The 17,751-nt window shown below is 30.0% G+C and overlaps 1 protein-coding gene across 7 annotated transcripts in view; it reads left to right on the forward strand.

The window, feature by feature from the left end:
- The window catches only part of toy (twin of eyeless), a 53,539-nt gene extending 36,413 nt beyond the window's left edge, over positions 1-17,126 (forward strand). The window contains exons 6-12 of one of the 7 annotated variants that reach the window (XM_070649711.1): positions 3,194-3,419; positions 11,404-11,577; positions 11,789-11,898; positions 14,327-14,637; positions 14,687-14,907; positions 15,027-15,152; positions 15,239-17,126. In XM_070649711.1, the coding sequence (XP_070505812.1) occupies positions 3,194-3,419; positions 11,404-11,577; positions 11,789-11,898; positions 14,327-14,637; positions 14,687-14,907; positions 15,027-15,118 (1,134 nt within the window). In that variant the 3' untranslated portion in view covers positions 15,119-15,152; positions 15,239-17,126. The remainder of the gene's footprint in view (positions 1-3,193; positions 3,420-11,403; positions 11,578-11,788; positions 11,899-14,326; positions 14,638-14,686; positions 14,908-15,026; positions 15,153-15,238) is intronic. The other 6 variants (XM_070649713.1, XM_070649714.1, XM_070649717.1 and 3 more) reach the window with 6 other exon arrangements.
- The last annotated feature ends 625 nt before the right edge of the window (positions 17,127-17,751 follow it).

Below are 17,751 nucleotides of genomic sequence, written 5' to 3' on the forward strand. Positions count from 1 at the left end.
AACAGGCCGATGGTGTTGAAGAGGCCTTATCACATAGTGTCCAAGAGGCCATGCAACATAGTGTTCAAGAGACCATGTCACATGGTGTCCAAGAAGTCATGTCACATGGTGTTCAACAGGCTATGTCACATGGTGTAGAAGAGACCATGTCATATGACATCCAACACAAGGCAACTGTTATTGTCAATCAGATACCGCTTGGTTCGCGCTATATAAGAACTAATGAAATAGTCAGACTAGATTGCAATGTCATCTAGCATAGCATCCTCAAGTGGAATAGTTTCGATTCCCAAATTTGCATAAACCAAGCTCTACATTCCTCTAAAAATGCCAGATTCCAAAACTTCCATCCAAAAATTCCAATCACTCCTTCAAAATCTACCGACAATCAGCTTCAAGTACTCAAAGTCACTCAAAACCAGATGCATATCAATATCCAGCTATTCATCCTTTCAAACAAACTATTCCATTCCAAATAAAAAAACAAAGAGATCAATGGATGTAAAGATAGTAAGAACAAGAAGAACAGAAAGACTAAGAATAATGCGAAAATTCCAAACAGAAACAGATCAGGGATTACAAAAAAAAAAGAGTACCGAAAAAAAGGGATCAATTTTAAAGCTTAAGCACCACATTCTAAATTACAGAATGAAAACAATCCTTAATATAGGTGGGGATATTAGATTAGAATGAAAAACATACTTAAGTGCTTTCTTATGTCGGGGTTTTTTTTTTACTCATTTCAATTATCCTTTGTCCATTTTTTGGTTCTGTATATCCAAAAAATAGAAATACTTTTAAGTAGCCAAACTAGAAAAATTCATTTATTTAAGTACATACGTCCATACAAAGGACGATAAGACATACAATGTAAAAAGTACTTGAGGCTCAAAAATACATATTCAAATCGAGTGGTCCTTTCTGTACAGACAATTGTAATGAATACTCTGAGCGGAGCATAAAGAGAAGTTTTTTTTTTGTGGACTATAAAAATGCCGAACATTCATCTTGAGGAGATTTAAAAGGATAATCATTACATTGATATTAAGGAATTTTTGCAAATGAAAATGGAGATTTTTGAGGCACTTGATGGTACTTTGGATGATAAAAGGGAATGTCTTGGATAAAATTTAAAATGGCTTCTAAAATATTTTCGAGGAGTTTTATGGTAATTGTCTGGGCTGATCGTGTAATTAGAGGGGATTGATGTCCTTGAAATGAATCTGACTTGATAATTTGACTGATTTATAGCTAATTTCATATAAAAATAGAGATAAGCTAAGCAATTATGATTTAAAATAACAAATTTAATAGAATTCTGACTTAAAAGGACTTGAACCTATGTCTTAGCATTTCTGGTAATCATACAAACCAAGTTTTTGTACACAAAAATTCAAATTTCAAAAACACGTGTTTTTGCTCACTTCAAAAAGTTTTTTGCTTACTTTGCAATAGTTAAGCAGTTCTAATTGTCAAATTCTTCGAATTACTGTATATAAAGATGGCAAAAGTCATATCGAATGCTTTTGAAGTACGAATATTGAGAAAAAAGTAGAATTTTCCATAAAAACTGTTCAAAATTTATCAGAATATTAACATAACCTTACAAATTCACATCATAGTAATCATAAATCCAAAATTACAACCTTAAATTATCAAATATTCACAAAACTCAACTAAAAGAATAACTTCCATCAAAAATTCCCAAATGCGTTGAGGTTCAAGAATAAAATACACAAAAAAAATTTTCTCATTTCATTGTTTGACTTTTCAACATACCAAAAAAAAAGAAGCAAGAAGAAATGCAGAAAAATCTTTGTAGCGTGACTTAAAATACAGAATAAGCATCAATGTTGTATTTTCAATGAGAAAAACCCCAGAATCTAAAGTAAATAGACGAAACGCTTAAAATTGCGTAAAAAATTTCATGCACATGCCGGCCATGCCTGGTCTACATTGTGTATTTATTACGGTGGATGAACAAAAAATACACAAAATTTGTATTTATTCAGCTTCAAGTTTTAAAAAAGTAATGGAATGAGGCATGGCAAAAAAAAGGAGTGAAAATGCTCGGAAAATGTGAAGAATTTAAATGAGATGACCATTCGTAGTTCAACAAATTATCCCAAAGGCTTAATCCCAACATACACAAAAATTTCACTTTTCATTCTCTGTAAGCCTTTTTTTTTTGCCCAAATGAGAAATTTTTCTGTGTATAGTTGTGTGAGTGTGGATTGGATAGCATTAACGTCGGTGTCAGACCTTTTTTGATTTCTTTTTTTTATTTTGCGAATTTTTTTGCTTATTTTTTGAATTTTTCATACTTTTGTGTCTGGAAGGTAAATTGAGGGTGTTTTTGCATAATTTTTTACAGCTTTAGACGTCATTTTGTATTTCTCGGAAGATCTGAGATGGAATTTTTGTTGGGTATTAAAGGGAAAAGTTGGAAATTCTTAAAGGTTGACACATTTTGTAGTTTAACGGTCACTAAAAATTCAAATTTGCAACGATTTTTCAAAATTCAAATTTTTAATGGATCCTTGAAATTCAAATTTCGAACAACGGTATTCATAAATTTAAATGTTTAACGACATTTTAAAAATTCAAATTTTTAACGGTTTCACGAAATTCAAATTTTTAACGACCTTTTAAAGTTAAAATTTTTATGAATATTCATTCTCAAAACCAAATAAGTAAGCCAGTATATTATCAGCATCAAGCACATAAATTAAGTTTATATATTCATTCAAACTATTCATTTTATTCGTTATTCCATAAATTTTTAATTAGAATATTCAAAAATTTTATTTAAAATTCACACAATGTAACCGAAAAAAACTTTACATCTACTTCCACTTTACACATGTAATAAAATTTATCCAAAACTACAAAATCAACAAAGCCTCATTAAAAATTATTATTTTTTAACTTTTACGTAAAGTTTAAAACTTGGTGTAAAATTTTTTCATGTGTATAAAATTTATTATTCAACATTCATGTCTAACAAGCATATCGACAATGTCTAACAATTCATATTCAATGTTGTAGATTTTCTAGTATGAAGAAGTTTTTTTTCTATTGCATATTGTAGGGGTTGAGCATCAAAATTGTTAAGTGTTGCGTAAATCAGACACAAGAATTTCAGACTATAAAGGATCGTCAATTTATTTTTTTGCTTACAAATCTTTTACAGGTTTCATCAATAAATCGGGTACTAAGGAATTTGGCATCACAAAAAGAGCAACAATCGTCACAAAGTGACTCCGTTTATGATAAGCTTCGAATGTTTAATGGTCAATCAGGTGGATGGGCATGGTATCCGACAAGTAATACAGCACCAACACACCTTTCATTACCTCCAACACCTACATCGGCACAACTCACTGGACCTTTGACGAGGGATGAGATACAGAAGCGTGGTGAGTTTGTTACAATTATTTAACACCTAAATATGTTCTATTTCCGATTTATGTGTTGCTATTAACTAATATAATTGACTTTAATTTTTAACGGATTTTTTAAATTCAAATTTCAAAACCACGTGTTTTTGCTCACTTCGAAAAGTTTTTTGACAATTTTTCAATCAGTAAGCATTTTAAAACACTAAATGCTTAATATTATTGTATAAAAAGATGGCAAGCATCATGCTATATCCTTTTAAAGCATTAATGTTGAGTATAATGTGAATTTTCAAACAAAAGCTGATTAAAATCTATCAAAACATCAACATAACCTAGCAAATTACGCATTAATTTCCCTAAAAAATTTAAAACATCACATAGTAATTAACTTTTATACATATTCATGCTTGATTTCATCCAATAAAAAACTATAGTTTAATTATTAGAAACTTAATTGAATTTTCCACGGAAGATACATCAACTATGCTTAATAGTAACACAGACATGATCAATAAATTGAGTTTGAAGCATATATATATTTGGCAAAAGCAGTAAAGTCAATTTTAATGAAATTCCATGACAAAATTATACGGATATACACATGATTGATGTTCAGCAATTAGATTAATGTTTATGTTATTATGAAGCATTTGTGTAAGTTTTTTTTTCTACATATGTACGTACACAAATTGCACATGCTCAACATACATAACCAAAATGATTCAGCAATGACTGGATGAAAGCATGATGAGTGAGTGAGAGATACAGTCTACCATGTGAAACTTTATCGATGGAAAAATGATTTTATATGCAAATATTATGTTTCCGTAATTTTGCATGCATAATGTGGCTATGACTGAACGATGCTTTTTGGATCGATGGAGGAAATAAAAAAAAATTTGTTGTTGAAAATTGTACATGTCACGTAATTTTCATGACTCATTGGAGACATGTTGGATGATGAGAATTTTTAATGAGTCGATGTGCTTTAATTTTGACATAAAAATTGGCTTAAAGCTGCGATGAGCAATCTCTGTGCTGAGACAAAGTCCACTAAATATTAGAAATGTCAGTTGCCGTACGCCGTGTGCGGTTTCGGTCGAGGTTCAAAATTTGCTCACCTCGAAAAGTTTTTTGGCTATTATTCAATAAGTAAGCATTTTCAAGCATTGAAAACTTTATATTCCTGTATAAAAAGATGGCAAGAGTCATCCTTTATACTTTTAAAGCAATAATTCTCCACCACTGCTTTAAAATGTAACATAACCTCAAAATTCAATACCTGTCTAAATCACTTTAGAAAATTCCTAATCTACGTCCAATTAGTGACCTTAATATTTCCATGTCGTCTAACATCCTTCCTAAGTTATGAACAAACAATAAAAAAAAATCTATAAAAACTCACAGGTGCCTTAATGATATTTAAATGTGCAAAAAGTCAAGTCAACCGTGGATAAATCCCTTCTCTATTATTTCTTATTCCTTCTTGTTCCATCACATCAAAATAACGTCAGGTTAGGTAATAATGTGCCGTTTCTAATGCGATAAAAATATAGAAGGAGGCATTTGAAGGACTGACAAGTGGCAATCTGTGAAGTTCAATGCACTATGGCAACACCCTAACGGTAGATTAATAATAATCATATCTTAAAATACAGGAGATCACTTTAGTCGCATGGAATAAAAATAAATTGAACAATCAATGAATATTTTTCACTCATAATTAAAAGGCATGAAGGATGTCGGCACTTATTATTGCTCTAACATATTTTATATCTTAATTAAAGTATAGAACATGCGACGAAAATCCTTTCTAAATTTTTTATATATATGTATGTTGAATCTCATTTGCACCAATAGACTTGACGCATGTGAATAAAGACAGTCACGCGTGGCAAAAGCGATTCAGAGATCAAAGGAAATGAAGATTTTTTTTCTTCTCGTGTACATTTTTTATGTTTTAATTTGATTCTCATTTGTGAATTGAGTTAAATTGTAGGAGGTACAAGTTTAAGAGTAATATGGGTAGGTGGATAGAGCGCATTTGATAGATTTTCGAGATTTGTGGGGAATTGATGGATTTTTGGGGATGCTAACTGACAAATATGTGTTTTTATGGGGTATTTAGGTTATATGATTACAATCACATAAAAAAGCAGTCCTTACAATCAGCTTAGGAGCTATACTGAACTGAATTAAAGGATTTTAGCATCTGAGCCCAAACATGACGTTCAAATTATCGATTCCTCGACTTTGCCAATTTCAGATCATCGCACGAAGAGCTTCAGATACTGTCACATGCTTGTAACTTTGTCAGTACATGGATCCATTAAAGGACAATCCAAAATCTTAATATTAAGCGACATTAATCATCAAAAACTATCAATAATGGTCCATTTTTGCCTACAGCCTTAAATGGTAAATTTTAAACCAATTCAGTCACACAAATGACTAAAAAACTGCCAAATTTCAGCTACAAACCCAAACCTTCACACCAAAACCTATCCTCAACCTCCTCATCACCATGAAAAACATCCACTTGAATAAAAAATTCATCAAAAGCAAGGCACAAAGCATCAAGAGAGAGAGCAAAAAAAAGTTATTTGATTCAACAACTTGTCATCAAAAAAGCACATTGTTATAAATACTTTACATTCATGTAACATGCACACATAAAAAGCTCTTTCTAGTTTTATTTACCTTTGATGTTTGTTGCGATTTCAATTAATGTTCGCTGAATGGATCTGTGCTTAAAAAATAGGAAGAAGAGAAATTGTTTGAGATGAAAAAAAAAAATCCTTCAGAAACCAGTGAATAATTTCTCTTCTTTTCCTTCTTCTTAATCCTACTTGCTTTGATATTTGAGTTTCATTTGGAGTATATTGAAATGAATAGGAACAAGAAGTATAGGATTTTTCAATTTAATTGCTTAAATTTTGTAGAAAATATTAATATGGATGCATAATCATTTGCAAACGTGCTGCTTGATGCTCGTTCTTTGATATGACTGAGTGGATGTGAAGGTGAAGTAATCCTTGTTGCAGTGTTGTTCACAGGACTGTGTGTCGTAACACAAAACGGTATGTCGCAACACAAAACCATGTGTCACAGCACAAAACGATGTGTCACAACACAAAACGGTTTGTCACAATTCAAAATGGTGTGCCGCAACACAAAACTGTACGTTGCACAACACAAAACTCTATATTGCGCAACACACAGTTTGGACAACACTGTACCTAGTCGACTAAAACACTAACTAGACATCATTCAATCAACTTCCAACTCTTGCAGCATTGGTAACGGCAATTTAGCTCAAAATAACTTACAAGTCATCAAAGAAGCAAGCCTTTGACTGAAACTTTAGTTCATTCATCATCCTAAAATAGAAAAATTCTTTGAAAACTGAAAAACTGTAATATCCAGCATCAACAGAAGTTTTTCCTTCGATCTCTACACATAGCTTCCTTTAAGATGAAGTTTGTCTTCCTAGATGTTTCCACAGTTACATCTACATCACTCTTTCTTACAAATATAGTTTCTAAATAATTCAATTAATAATTGTAAATTTTTTAATGAGCATGCCATGCCTTACAAAAAAATTCCAAAAACTTGTTCCATTGATCCCCCAAGTGTTCAAAAAAACCTTTATGGTCTGATGATATAATAAAATTCTTCATCTTCTTCCCATCATCAAACACACGAAAAATTTGCACAAAGGAAAAATTTTTCCAAAAAAAAAATCATCTTCAAAAGCACAAAAAAAAATGTCAACAAAAGGTTCAAAGCAGCAATTAAAATAAAAGAAATAAAATCAAAATTTTCGAGCGAGTGAATTTCGAATAAAAGAAAGGCTCGAATTGATGTGAAATAAGTGTTTGACGAAAATAATATGAGTTGAGGATTGGACTTGGTGTTGAGTTTGGAGGAAGGTATAGAGCGCATTAAGGGATTTCAAAATTTAACGGTCGAAAGAATTTCAAATTTTAACGGTCAAAAATATTTCAAATTTTAACGGTCATAAAAAATTCAAAATATAACGGTCAAATGATTTTCCAAATTTAACGGACAAAATAATTTCAAATTATAACGGTCAATAAAAATTTTAAAACTTAACGGTCAAATAAAATTCAAATTTTTTAGAATTCTAACATTAACATCGGACTGAGTGTCATTTCACAGCCTACTAACTCCTCAAAACACTCAAACCTGTAAAAAAAGTGAATAAAATTCATCAAAAAAATAAAGAATAAAAATATGAATACAGACGCTATAAATATAATGACACAAGAAAGAAATAATTGGCAATATACGCAATTTTATGTATATACACATTTTTATCCTTTTTATGATCAAAATGAAATTCATTGGTGTGTAAAATTGTATCCAATTTATTTTATTTTATTTCTATTTCTCTCTCTCATTTTTATTTATTTGAATGTCGTTATGAGCACTGTCGCTTTTTATTTAATTCTTCCTTTTCTTTCCTCGATGTCTTGTGTGTGTTTGTGGCTGTATGCTTGTGCTCACATTTTCTGTAACAATTGTTTTTATTCGGCATATTTATTTTATTTCCATTCTATTATTATGAATATAAATATTGCTCTATAACAAGCTATACATGATGAAGTTTCTATTCTTTATTATGTAATGTAATATTTTTATTATTGTCAGAGTTAGAGGCATGGATGAGCTGTAAAAATATCTATGATGGAGGTTGACAGAAGGAAGAAAGTCGACATTTTTTAAGAGGAATTGACAATTTTTTAAGACTTGATGTTAAAGAGTATTTGATTTAAGGTCGTTGCTACTCTAGTCCTAGATATAAGCTAGTTCCAAGGAGCACAACATTGCCGCTAATCCAATGATATGTTAGTTTGCACGATTCCTATTCTGACTATAAGGCTGCCGCCTTTTGACAGAGTTTGAGCCATAAAACATAACAACTTAAAGCTAATACTGTAGAGCTCGAATAGAGTAGCTTCTTAGGTATCAAGCAGTAGGGTAGAATATGAGATATATGTAGGCTGATCCGAGAATAAGGCCTCTATGGCTGAATGGTTAGACAGCAGACCAAATATCTGAAATGTTCTCTTTTGAGAGGTCGTGGGTTCGAAACCCATCCTGTATTATCAAATTCCAACCACAGACCACTTCAACCCAACAACACCAAATCCTGACTCCTTTATTCCATTAAAAATTCCACCAAAAACAGCAAAATATTGCAACATACTGTCCAAAATACCAACAACAAAAAGAACTACATCAAACCCAAAACATAAAGCAAGGGTGGATTAACAATTAAGAAAAAGGAACAAAAATTTACCCAAAAGGAATTTCCTTCTGCTTACATAAAATTGCACATTTGTTGTCACACAAAAAAATAAAGGAATAAACCAGAAAAACAGTATAGACTTAACTAGATCAGGCATTAGCATTATAAATTTCTAGGGTTCGTAAAAACTGTATGCGCATATGCGTGCATACGCATACACGTGCATATATGCGCATACATATGCATTGTTTGCATACAATTGTTTGCATACAAATTTATAGTTTTTTTTTGATTTTTCAAGATTTTTCCATATTTAACTTTTACAAAACTCTAGAAAGTGTGTTTTTTAGCATTATCTTTCTAATATTAAGTTGAAAAATCAAGAAAATGTAATTTTCTCAGTTAATTCTCTTTTTTTAAGAAAAAAAAACCCTATAAAATCTAATGTTCTGTATCATTTTTTTAAATTAGAATAAAAAACCTTAATTAACACATTTTTCCGTGCAATATTAATGAAGTTAGGATGAAAAAGTCTGAAAAATATGATTTTCACCTCCAATTTTCATTTAACAGATTAAAAAATGATTTTTAACGAATTAAAAATTTAAATTTGTATGCATTTGTATGCATTGTATTCGCATACTGTATGCGCATACATTTGTACTGTATGCGCATGTATGCATGCATATGCGCATATTTGTCGAACCCTATAAATTTCATTTGCTCATGTATATTCCATGCGACAAATCACAACTGCGGTGAATAGAAAATTCAATTTATGTATTATTTTTATTAGCTTATCCAAGGCATCAACAAATTGCATTTTTCTGTTTTCTGTATTGCTAGACTTTGTGGATGGAGAAAAGTTACATTGTATGAGGTAAACAGGCGATTGGATTTATTTTCTGAGTCATCTATAGGGTTATGTCGTAATGGAATTATGAGTTAATCAATTATGTTGATATTGTTTAAAGGAGGATCGAATGTTGTGAGTAATTGGAGTTTTTTGGGTTGACTGTATGAATAAGATGATGAGTATTGGGTTGTATTTTATGAATTTTAATGATTTACTGGACTAATTTTAGCCAGAAGTGCGTTTAAGTAAGAATTGCAACTATGTAACGTCAAAATACGTACGTTTTTGTTTCGCAACTTCAAAATACGTACGCGTTTCACTACGCAATTTCAAAATACGCACGTTTTTGTTACGTAATCTCAAAATACGTACGTTTTTTACTGCGTTACTTCAAATTACGTACGTTTTTGCTACGTAACCTCAAAATAAGTACGTTTTTGCTAAGTAACCTCAAAATAACACCAAATTACGCATTACTTTATCAAGCTTTAAACTCAAAATCATTAAACTCATCCTAATTAATTACATCAATCCCATTCAAACTCTCTAATTACAATCAAAAGTTACTCCATCATCTCCCGTCTTATAAATTTCATAATAACTTTACAATCAAGCATGTGCAACAGTTTTAATGCTCATTTATAAAAGCAAATTAGGTAATTGATAGTTCTCGAAATAAACAAACAAAAAGCGACAGTCATCCTTCATAAAAATTATGCATTCTTTGTTGCCATTCATTCCCACTTTAAAGGAATAAAGTTGCTGTATCACTTACAGAAGGGAAATTGACAAAAGGATACTTAAAATGTTACAAAAACATAATAATCATAAATTTATCATAAATTTTTTTTTTCTATTTTTATTATTTCATAAACGTTAATAACAATATCAAGTAACATAAGTGACAATTCACACACTATAATGAAATAGGGAATTGAGGGAGGAATAGAATTAAAAAATTTGACACACTCCTTTCGGCTCTCATCTTTTGTGATTCATTCAACAATTGATTTACAACTGAAATGGATGAGTTAAAAATTGTTTTATTGGCCCAGTTGGAAGATGAAGTGGTTTACGTAAGAAAAAACGTACGTATTTTGACGTACGTACTTTTACTTACGTATTTTGACGTACGAACTTTTACGTACGTATTTGTGTGAGCATCATTTTACGTACGTATTTTGACGTACGTACTTTTACGTAACCAATTATTTTACGTAAGTATTTACTTCAGCGTGGATCTAGGAAAGCATTTAATTTTTGTGAATTAATTTATCAAAATTCTACACATATCAACATCAAAGCCATATCAGCATGTGTCAAACCACACACAATTCAACCCCTTAAGACTAGCTATTTCCAACTGGGTTGAATCTACACGACGAAATAGTGAAAAAACAGCATTTGAATGTAGTTAATCCCTCTCACCACTCTCTTTTGCTCACACTGTATTTATTTCACTTCACTAAACACCGATATAATTTTTTTTACAACGCATATAGCACTGACACTGCATATCTAAAGCTCTTCAGGATAACAGAGAGAAAAACTATTCATATATAATAAAAATTATGAAGAGGGTGTTAAAAGGAAGATTATGCAGCTTTATGTGTAGGGGCAATGAATTTCATTTAAAAATTGCTACATTGTTCATATTCATTCACGCTGCAATGACATGTGTCAAATTGAGAGAAAAAAAGGATATTTTTTATTATTGCATGAAATATGGAAAATGCGAAAAAGATAGCGACACACTTAGTTAAGGAACTTAGCATAGACATAAATTTAAAAACGGAAATTGAACATTAAAATGAAAATTCTTAAAGCATAAAAGTAATAAAAAAATATTTTAATTCATTCTTATCATGCAGATTTATTTTCCGTCGATATTCAGCAATCGAGTCTACACGAGAGCACATCAGACGGTAATTCAGAGCATAATTCATCCGGTGATGAAGATTCACAGATGCGCTTACGACTGAAAAGAAAATTACAACGAAATCGTACGTCGTTTACCAATGAGCAGATTGATAGTCTCGAAAAAGGTAAGGAATATGGAAGATAATAATAATGATGGGATTATCTCAAGGACTTATGAGGAACGTGATCCCCTTAAGCAGTCCTCTATCTTTTAAACAAAAATTACTTAAAAGTATTTAATTAACAAAAGGATAGAAGACTTAGTTTCAAGTACATATCTATCATCTTCAAGCTCTAATTCTTTCTTATACTTATTCTCTTTTTTTCACAATATAGAATTCGAGAGAACGCACTATCCTGATGTCTTTGCCAGAGAACGATTAGCTGAGAAAATAGGATTACCCGAGGCAAGAATTCAGGTACTTTTACAGCAACACGAAAAGTCGGTAAACATAAAATGCCAATCAAAGAAAAGAATATGGAAATTTTTCTCTTTTTGTGTTGTCGATGACCTCCAATTTTAATTTTTTGATGATGTTTTGAACTTTAATTTATTTATTATGATTTGAAAATGATGAATTTGTGCATTTTAAGCTGCAAAGATGAATTTTGGGTTATGAAAAAATTTAACGGTTTTTAGAAAATTCAAATTTTTTTTTTTCTCACTTCGAAAAAGATTTTTGAAATTATGGCTTATATAAAGATGCTTAATCTTTAAAATTTATCAGGAATTGAAGAAAAAAGTGGCAAGATATCTATTGATTCCTCTGCAAACTCAAAATCAATCTAAAATAATGTAAAAGTTGCAAAAAACTGTTTTTTTACCCTGCATTTTCCAAGAAAATTCTTAAAAAACAAGCAATTTAGCATGTAAATCTTGAATAGCTCACAACCATTTAACCTTTAGTCTAATTCCAATATTTCATTTGTCCTATCACAATGACTTTGTAAACATTTCACATTACAATAATATTAATAATCACAATAATAAAAATTAACCATATGTCTATTTCCATTGCCATTCGTAATAACTATATCTATCAGTACACAAAAGAAGAAAAAACATATCAGCAACTCGAAGTTATTTCATTTCCCTTCATTGAGCATGCCCTTCTTACATTATAAGCCCCTCTAAATTCTTTACTTTATCATCATTCAATTGAGTTGTCAAATGATACAAAATATTTATTATTATTAAATTGTGGAAAGGGGACATAAACAATTGTATATGTTACTGCTTCCACTTCTGTCGCTTGTTTTTATTTGCAATGTAATTTGTCGTGTTTCATTTGGGATAATAACAAATATAAACAACAAATTTTTATGTATTTTCTGCTGAAATGTTTTTCCTTTTCTATTCCTTTTTTTGCTTCTTCTGCAATGATATACATTCTGTCCTTATGATGGGGAGATGAATTTTAATGCCTGGTACGACAATGTGTCATTGCAATTTTTTAATAGTTGGGAAGAAATAAAATATTGAATTTCATAATTGTCTTGATTATAATGTGCTGATAGCGACAATAAAGTTAATTTTATTATGGTATGGAGGGTCATGTGATGTTAAATAAGGTAGAGCAGAGCTGCTTGACTGAACAGTTGATACATCTAAGCGAAAAGTTGATCAACTCAAGTAAAACATCATAGCAAGGTCTGTCATGTAGTTTCTAATACAGTTCCCAACAACCCTTCAACCCTAGCTCTAGTGGGACTCGAACCTTCGCCTTACAATTTCTGATTGCATCTTCCTACCACTGAGCTACTGAGGGTTGTTAGGAAGCGTGACATAAAGCACATTTAAACCTTGTTTCAGTGTTCATTAGACAGCTTTTATTGTTATATTGGACCACAGCCTAAATCCAGCATTTCTTTATTGATACCAATATGGTAGCATACTAGACCGCTGCACTCTCAACCTCCTAACTGCAATCTCTTTGTTACTAATTAATACTCTATTCGTTCTAATGCAATGAGTCACTGACATCAATTGTAACAAAATCCATTTCAAAGGAAGGGACAAAAAAGACGTCATTACACAGTGTGTAAAAAAATCAGAAATTAAATCAAGTGGAAAAATGTTTGCTTTTCTTCTTTTTTCTCATTTTCATTTAAACATTGCATTTTTTTTGTTTTGTCTCCATTCAACGCTCGCTTCATTCAGCTTTGCCATTGTGCAAACACAAAAAAAAATAAAGATTGCTTTCGCTTTTCATTAACTTTTATAAACATTAAATGCTGAATAATATTTGCTGTACATGAAGAGATAATTAAAGAACAAGTAGATGGAGAATTTTTACTTGAGAATATCAAATTTCAATTTAGAATCGCGGTATATTTAGAATTGGAAGAAGAAGGTGCAAGTTTGGGAGACATTACTATAAGATTCTTAATTTAACGGACATAAGAGTTTCAAATTTTACAAATTCCAAATTTTTCTCCACCTCAAAAAGTTTTTTGTAAATTTAATGCTATAAAATACACAATTTTGAGTCAACACAATGCAGATAATATAGAAAAAAGTGGCAAGCATTGATTAGATCAACTCCTGAATCATAAAATTCTATTATTAACAAGTTATCACACTTAAAAAACCAAAAATTCTACATATGTTACGCAATAATGCGCTAAGTCATCATTTTTCAACACTATAACATTATTTCTTATACTTCATCTTGTTTCTTTCTTTGCTATTCCTTCTCTTTCGCACACTTTTCTTTGTATCTTCTTCTACACACCTGTAGAAAGTTTTATGTTACTTTTTCTGTTGTTTCTGTTCTTTCTTATTGTACAAAACATATCCATTGAGTTCTGTTCATAAATTTTTAATGAGATTCCTTCATTTTTTTTATTTACCTTTCCCTTAAACAAATGTAGGTATGGTTTTCAAATCGACGCGCGAAATGGAGACGAGAAGAGAAATTAAGAACACAAAGACGTTCAGTGGATCATGTGAGTGGTGGCGGAAATGGCGGAACTCCAAATAATAATAATAACAATAACAATACTAATAACAATAATAATTCGGGTAATGGAACTGCTGGAAGTAATGGCAGCGCAAATGTAGGTAATACAAACTCAGTCAGCCCACCAGTGCCAACAACACCGAGAATACCTTTAAATTCTGGTTTCAATTCAATGTACGCATCGATTCCACAACCCATAGCAACAATGGCTGAAAGTTATAGGTAATTACTTTGAATTCTAAACTGTTCGTTCAAAAATTCACTAAAATAGTTCTCCTCATACTTACTACAGTGCAATGCCACCAACATTGGGATCCATGACATCGACATGTTTACAGCAACGTGACGGCTACCCATACATGTTTACCGATCCACTACATTCGCTAAGTAGCCCATATAGTACACATTCGTCACGGTCAAGTTGTACACCAACTGCCGCACATCAGCAACCGCCATCACACAATTACAGTACAAATGGAAGTGCAAGTACAGGTGAGTTGGGTTGGGAATTGGTTTAGTCAGTGGTTCTTGAACAGTAGGTTCTTGAACATAACCTACAAATAACTCAATACTAGCTTAACACTAACGTATATCCTCATAATCTCCCTTAGGTGTCATAACAGCTGGCGTAAGCGTTCCAGTACAAATCGGATCACAAGACAGTTCTGGTCTTGGTACAAACTACTGGCCACGTCTTCAGTGATCTTCATTTTTCGGACTTCCAACGCTGTCACACAGTAAGTTGACCTTTCATTTCTTCTTTCTTGCTTCCTCAAGAATGTCTGAAAAGTTTTGACTTAAAAAAATTTATTTAAATTCACAGGTGCCGGAAGTCCATCATCAACATCGTCAAATATACCATCCCTACCATCATGTTTAGAGCTTGAAGAAGTGAGCAAAAAGATTGAAAATGAAGATTAAAAAAACTTTTTTTGAGTTTTTCGTCTCAAGGTCATGTTCATTTCACATCAGTGAATAAGTTATTAAATTTAATATTTTAATTCGCAAAAAAAAAAGCAAAACTTTTTAAGAGGATTTAAGCAATTTCAGTTTTTTTAATTTAAATTGTTTCTTTTTTTTATATCGCATAATTTTAGTTTTTAAGGAGCATAATGAAAATGTTTAATATGCGACAAAACAAAATGAGCCTAGTGAATGAAAATGATAAATTTTTTAAATTGAATGAACAAAAAAAAAGAAAAAATTAATTGATAATTCTACTTAAAAAATTTAATAAATTCTATTAAGTATAAAGGAGATAGAAAATTTTGTAAGTAAAAGTGAATATTTTGGAGGTAATGGGAGATGAATTTGGATGATTGTTGGTAGTTTGAAGCAGTTTGAGCCTTAATGGTGATAAAATTTGGAATTTAAAAAAAAAACTTTGACAAATTTTTAAAAAAATAATTCAAAATTTTAATTATTTTTTATTGAAATTCTTAAAAAAACCTCACAAAAAAATTGAAAAAAATAATTTTATAAATTTTTAGTTATAATCTTTTATATAAGTTACATATTTGCATTAAACATGAGCCTCAAACTGCTTATACTGCTAACAAAGTTGCTCAAATAATGACAAAACTTTAAAAATATTGAAAATTCAATTTTGAAATTTATATTTTTTTAAAAACTTCAAATTTTAAAAATTTGATTGAATTTTGAAAACTTATTTAAAAGTTATATTATGGTTCGGATCCCACTATAAACTGTAGGTCTAAAGGGTGTGGTACAACAGATTTAAAATCGCAGTGCCTCCAGCTCATGAGGCTGGGCCCTTCAGTCATTATATATATATAGAAAATTGAAATTTTGAAATTTTCAAAATAATTTAATTTTGAAAAATTTAAGTTAAATTTGAATATTGAAAAGTTTAAAACATTCAAGTTTTTAAATTTTACTAAAAAATCCAAATTTTGAAAAACTTAAAAAAATCAAAAATTGAAATTTTTTTAAAAAATCTAACTTTGAAATTATAAAATTTGAAAACTTTCTTAAAAATCAAAATTTTAAAACCTTTTTTGAATTTTTGAAAATTTAAAATTTCGTCATTATTTAGCAACAAATGAAAAATATAAAAATACGAATGAAGATAATGAAAAGAAAATTAAAATCTGTAAATATAGTTTAAAAACAAATTAATCTAGTGAATTAGAAACGATCTCAGTGTTGTATTTTTATCTCTCTCTGTCCAATCAAAAAGATGTGAAGATGGAAAAAATTTGAAAAATTTCTTTTTGTTGAATTCAAATTTAAAAATTGAAATTTTTCAAATTTTTTAAAATTGAAGAAATTTTTGAATAGGTATGGATTTTAAAAATTTAATTAATTGTGTCCCAGTTCTCAATAATTTCCCACTCAGTGTATTTTCAAGGAACAAAAAAAAAAGAAAACAAAAATTAAAGAAAATTGAAAAAAATTTCAGTTAAAATAAGATGAAAAAAAAAAATTAGTCGATAAATTGACGACGTTCAAATTTGTACCTGGACATAAGAAATAACGGAAAAAAATATGATGAAAATTACTCACAATCTTTGGCACGTTTAGTTAATAAAATTTTATAACAAAAATTTGTCATTCACACAAAAAAACCTACAAAAAAATTCATCCCAGTCAATAATGGAAAAAAAAATTTTTGTAAAAAAATCACAAATTAAATTGTAATTACTGTGAAAAATAAATGAACAAAAAAAATATTTAAAAAAAAAGTATAAAATGGATCGATATTAAAAGCAATAAATTTAATGAAGAAATGAAAAAAAAAATTGAAAAAATGGAAACATAATTTACAAAAAAAAATTATTAATAATAACGAATAAAATAATGATAAAGATGAATTGTGTAATTGTAATCTTTTATCTGTATAGCAATTAATTGAAAATAAAAGAGAAATAAAATAAAAATTAAATTTAATGGTTTTGATTATTTTTATTTATTTCAGGTGATTTAATGGATTTTTTTAATGCTAATTAGCTCAAATTTGGGTTTAATTTTCTTAAATGTGAGCTCAATTTTGTAAAATTTGCTCTCAATGAATTTAAATTCTTAACTCATTCAAATTTGCCCTAAAATGTCTCAATTTTGGCTTATTTGCGTTCAATTCTTTTGAATTCGCTCTGAAATGATATAAATTTGACACCAATTTGCTTTCATTCAATCTAATTTGCTCTTAAGTTTAGAATTTTGTCAAATTATCCTAAAATCTTTCAAGTTTTATTCGAATTTGCTCTAATTTGGTCCAATTCGCTCCATTTTGCCCTAAATTTTCTAGATTTAACAGTCAAATTTGCTCTTAAACTCTCAAATTGCTTCAATTTGCTCCATTTTGCTCAAATTTTC

The sequence above is a fragment of the Chironomus tepperi genome, unplaced genomic scaffold (assembly GCF_022539635.2).
Source record: "Chironomus tepperi strain 1889 unplaced genomic scaffold, CSIRO-AGI_Ctep_v1 contig_430, whole genome shotgun sequence".
Taxonomy (NCBI): Eukaryota; Metazoa; Arthropoda; class Insecta; order Diptera; family Chironomidae; genus Chironomus; species Chironomus tepperi.